General features: G+C 43.6%; 1 protein-coding gene across 1 annotated transcript; it reads right to left on the reverse strand.

Moving 5' to 3' along the window:
* Window positions 1–328: 328 nt before the first annotated feature.
* Window positions 329–3,046, reverse strand: LOC115685666 (putative receptor protein kinase ZmPK1). The gene has a single exon (XM_030610752.2). It carries the CDS (start codon window positions 2,888–2,890, stop codon window positions 449–451), a length of 2,442 nt encoding a protein of 813 aa, XP_030466612.1. The 5' UTR covers window positions 2,891–3,046; the 3' UTR covers window positions 329–448.
* Between the last annotated feature and the right edge of the window lie 2,029 nt (window positions 3,047–5,075).

Consider the following 5,075-nt stretch of genomic DNA (forward strand, 5'->3'; position numbering starts at 1 on the left):
CTCAGCGAGAACGAAAGGATAAGACGACAACTCATCATCCAAATCACAGTGAAGGGACACGGCATGAACGATGCCAAACTTATTATACGTGTTGTTTTGGGTATAATTTATGTGCAATCTTTCTTAGGACACTAGCACGTGTAATTTTTTTCTTTCAAATTACTTGGAAATGTTCTTTCCTGTCTTCAGTTGGTGAATTCATAGGACAGGACTATAAGCACCAGAGGTGAACATTCACAAGAGATCAATAGGGTCCTTGTTGCTGAATGATCTCTCTTACAGGGATCTATCATACTAAATGATCTTTCCTAGATTTGTAAGAAGAAAATACAGAGATAAACACCCACTAAATTATCTTTCCTAGGTTTGTACATCCGAAGACTATATTACCTTTACCACTGTCCACTTATTTAGAGATCAAACACGAGCAGGTAATGCTTGAAGCTGATTACAGATCCTCACTTTCAAGGCGCAGAAGCATCTCAACCACCTGGCTCATGGTGGGTCTTGCATCTCTGTCTTCCTGCACACACTGAAGAGCCACTGCAACCAAAACTTCAATCTTCCTAATGTCGTATTCCCCTGTCAGCCTTGGATCCACAATTTCCTTTATCCATGTTTCCGTGGGGACTTCTGTTCTCTTCCTCTCTCTCACCCAAGAAGTCAACCTTTTGCTCTCATTCTCATCACCGCCCTCAGTATTTGCAAGCCCTCCTGAGGGACTCCTGCCAGTAACCAGCTCCAACAGGACAATCCCATAGCTGTACACGTCTACTTTGGAGGTGATTGGCATATTGTAAACCCATTCAGGAGCCATGTAACCTCTTGTTCCTCTGATTCTCGAGAAGCTTGAGTTCTTCAGTCCCTCCCTCTTGAGTATCTTTGACAATCCAAAATCCGCCACCTTTGGTTGGTAATTAGAATCAAGAAGTATGTTATGTGGCTTCACGTCGCAATGGAGAACCCATTCCAAGCACTCTTCGTGAAGATAAGTGAGTCCCTTGGCCGATCCCACCGCAATCTCATACCTTTTCGTCCAGTCGAGTTGATCGGAAGAAAGATTTTCCGCTAAGGAACCATGATCCATGAACTCATAAACCAAGAGCCTGTGCTTTCCCTCCGCACAGTAACCCCACATCGCAATCAGGTTCATGTGATTGAGATCCCCAATAGTTCTAACTTCAGCCAGGAACTCATCTTCTCCTTGATTCACCTCGTTTAGCCACTTGACCGCAACTTCCCCATGATCAGGCAAGACACCCTTGTACACAATCCCCCCACTTCCTCTTCCAATCTCTTTGCTAAAGTTACTGGTTGCTTTCTTTAGCTCGGCATATGTGAACCTAGTGAATCCTCTTGCCGCAAGATGATATCCCTTCGCATAACCTCCACGTCTGTTGGGATCAGTCCTTGTCAAGAAGGACCACGTGAGGAAGACTACAACAATTTCCACTCCAGCTAACACCGAAGCAAAAATGAGCAAGATCTCAAGTGTCGAGCTCGCGTGACTCTTCAGATACGTCCTCTGCAGGATAACTTCTTGAGCTTTTGGGGCACAGGGCAGTGGGTTGAATCCTTCGGTGGGTATTTGATAAGAAGAGAGATTGGCTTTTGGTAGTTTCAGATAGATGCTTCCAAGTAATGATAATGCAAAATGTCCATTTAACAGCAGTATCTTTGGGAAACAGTCGAAGCTCCCACTGTCCTCGTTGAATTTGTATTCAAAGCCTTTGCAATCGCAAAGATCTGCGCACTTTTTCTTGCACGACGCCAGGGTAGTGTTTGGCCGATAGCCCTTATCATATCCATAGAAATCATGGTGAGACAAACGCAGGAAATCGACATGAGAATCGGAATTATTGTTGCAGAAGCTCTCGAATTTGGGCGCACATCCCTGAGTCCAATCAGTGTCATTTTTCCACGCATATCCAGGAGGGCAAGAGCAACTCCTTCCCTCACTTGGGCTGTACCTGCAAACGCTATTCGGTCCACAAATCCCATGAACAGCACATGAATCAGATATGCCTTGCCATGTTACGACCCACTTCTCATCTTTTTCTCTACTATAGACCCTTACATTACCATCGTGATCCACCTTTAACATTCGTTGGGTTTTCTTGCCGAAATCCGACGTCAGGAACTTCAGATCGTCGGATGAAGTGAAATTCCCCAAGGAATCAAGTACTGCAACTCTACTATCGTTGTAGGTTGTTCTTCCAACTTCCCAACTCACATGGCTCGGGTCTGGCCAGTAGACGCTCGAGATCAAAGGTCCGTTAAAGAGGAGACGAAGGACGTTGTCGTTGTCGAAGTATAACTTGTAATAGCCTGAAGAGAAGTTGCCGTTGCTCCGAGAGGAAACAAGCGGTGTGTTCCTCGTGAGGTTCTGTTCAGGGAGGAGCACGTCGGTCGGGTAGTCGAAGCTTTGCCACAACAGGACAATGCCTTCTCTGTCACGAAGAACAAGATTACCAGAGTCTAGGAGCTGTAACTGATGAACCGGTGTCTTGGACCCTGAGAGCGAGGCTGTATCTGTGGCCCAAACAACGGCGTGGCTGGCATCGGTTAGCACGAGATTGCCATTTGTTTTAAGGGAGAGCTTAGAGTACCTCCCGTTGACAGGTTCATCGCGGTTCGCCATCCAAACTACGGTGCAATTCTGGCCGCTGCATGGTGGATGGCTGAACCAGATGGCAAAGCAGTAAGCGTTATTGCCGACGGAGAAAAACCCGGCGGAGAAGACACCTGACTTTGAGATGAGGATGTCGTCTTGGTTGTCAACGGAGAGAGAGTCGCCTCTGCGCAAAGTAGTGCGAGTTGCAGAGGAAGGTTGAGAAGGCAGGTGAAGGATTGAGAGAACAAGCACAAGGAGAAATGATGAGTTTTTCATGGCGTTCAAGGGAACAGGTTGATGCTTGGCCTGTACTGAAATTTTTTTTCCGAGTCTTTGGCTTTACTTATAGAGTGGCAGGCATACAAAACAAATCGCTAGGGGCGATCGGTTCCGGGATGGGCCGGTTCCCACTTACCTGGAGTCGGGAACCCGACTGATTAGATCGTTCTTAGTTTGTGGAACCGGAAACCGCCCACTTAGTCTTGGACCCACTTGGGAACCGGCGGTATACTCTCCCTTTTTTTTTCCTATTCCTTACAAGACTGCAAGTGTTGTCAAATAGTATAAACTACTATACAAGTGATGTTAATATAACAATCTCATCATCCTTAGGAAGTTATTTTGTTCCTTAGACCCTTACGATTCACTGTTTCTCATCTCTTGCTCAGAAGGCTTAGTTACATTTAGACCTAGAATGCTCCTGGAGATGGAGTCACAATGTGCACTGATTAAGAATGAGGACTGCAGGCTAGTCCTCAGATGGTTTAATGTGCAATCCTTGTTCTTCCACCAACAGAGTTTGACCTGAGCGGCCCTTTGTTAATGGCCAGGTCATGGTTATTGCATGTAATGTACCATGCTTGGGTGTGGAAGTATTTCAGGAAATGTGCCAACTATGTGCTGTGTGGCCAGTACAAATCAGTATGCTTCTTCATGTGGTTTGAATGCGTTGTGTAGCTGAAATACTGAAGAATGAGGAATTAGTAATTAGGGTTTTTAGTTTTGTGATTGGTTCGGTCCGGGTGGATGGATCCACGCCTAAAACCGGCAACTGAACCAATATTCACCGATTAATCGTGAACTGTGGTAAGTGCCCATAAGCTTCCCATAGTTACTGGTCCGGGTGGTTCCCGGTTCGGTCAAATTCTTTTGCTCACCCCTAGTAATCAATACATGCTCCTACGTTCAAATCGCCATTCCTTATACATTTCTCATGAGAACACCCTCAAGAGTATCGATCTAATCTCAATTGTAAATAAATCTTTCAGGCGTCAGATATTGTAATTTTAATACTTAATTTAGTTATGAACTCTCGTCTCTTGCCCAGAATCGTTATATTACACTACATCGTATTTTGATGCACCATCAATAATGATCACAACCGGATAGGTTTATCAATAGGAATTGTAAGAAAGTATAATTTTGCGAATATCTCATTTACACCGGAGGTAAATATAAAATTGTAATATCTTTCTCTATTCATGATTGAGGGAAATCAGACTGCAGATTGTTGCTGGTTTACGAGCATTACGGAATTGTAAGATTAGTTTATGGATCCAAAATATTTGCCAACCTCGTATTTTTCCCTTGGTTAGGGCAAACCACATCTCAAGAAATTCTTCTTTCTCGTTACCGGTGGAGAGATGGCATGGGAGGAAGGGAATGGGGGCATGGTCCAGCTGTTTTGACGGTGATTTTGAAGGGACATGCACCTGTCTCTAGTGAAAGGGGTTAATGATCAATTTATAAGTGTGAGAGAAGGCATCATATGAGAGAAGCCCAAAATCACTCAACAAACACCGCGTAGGATGACTGGCAAACATTGATTCGAAATACTGTAATGAATTTCTTGAAGAAAGTCTAGAATTAAATTGATAAAATCAAAAAATTTAGAAATAAATTGACATCCGTATAATAAATCTAGAATGACCACGCTTCCGGTATAAATTTTATGTGGATGAGCGAGTGATAGAGCCCTATGGTGACGATAGAGATTCGAGTCATGCAATCGTAAGAGACAGCAACTGGCAAAGCCATTCCTTGATTGACCATCGTTGCCTCAAAACATAGGAGACCATGAATCCGACACAAGAGTCTCAATTAAGACGTGGACACCCAACGCCTTCGACGCGGCTCAGTTCGACATCCGAGCTTTATTTTAGGGGGCAATAATGCATCACCGACCATTGACCTTTAATGAGCCATCTACGTGGTTGAAGAAAGTAATTGCTTGTATTAATTTTGTTAGGTCACATCAGTCACGTTTGGGAAAATAACTTAAATTCACAGGTTCTCTTACAAAAAAACCACAAGTTTTAGTGAAATTTGGATTCATGCTACAAAAAACTCCAAACCGGTACATTTATGATAAATTTATTCCAAATTAATTTTTTGACCACCAAAAATCCCAAACTTGTACACCGTGACAAATTTACCATACATTAGTTTCTATTAAATTTTA

This window comes from Syzygium oleosum, unplaced genomic scaffold (genome assembly GCF_021117445.2).
Source record: "Syzygium oleosum isolate NSW1041296 unplaced genomic scaffold, Sole_v2.1 Sole_v2.05, whole genome shotgun sequence".
NCBI classification, from domain to species: domain Eukaryota; kingdom Viridiplantae; phylum Streptophyta; class Magnoliopsida; order Myrtales; family Myrtaceae; genus Syzygium; species Syzygium oleosum.

Coding starts and splice junctions, on each gene's coding strand:
- LOC115685666 (XM_030610752.2), bottom strand. CDS start 2,890: ATGAAAAACTCATCATTTCTCCTTGTGCTTGTTCTCTCAATCCTTCAC.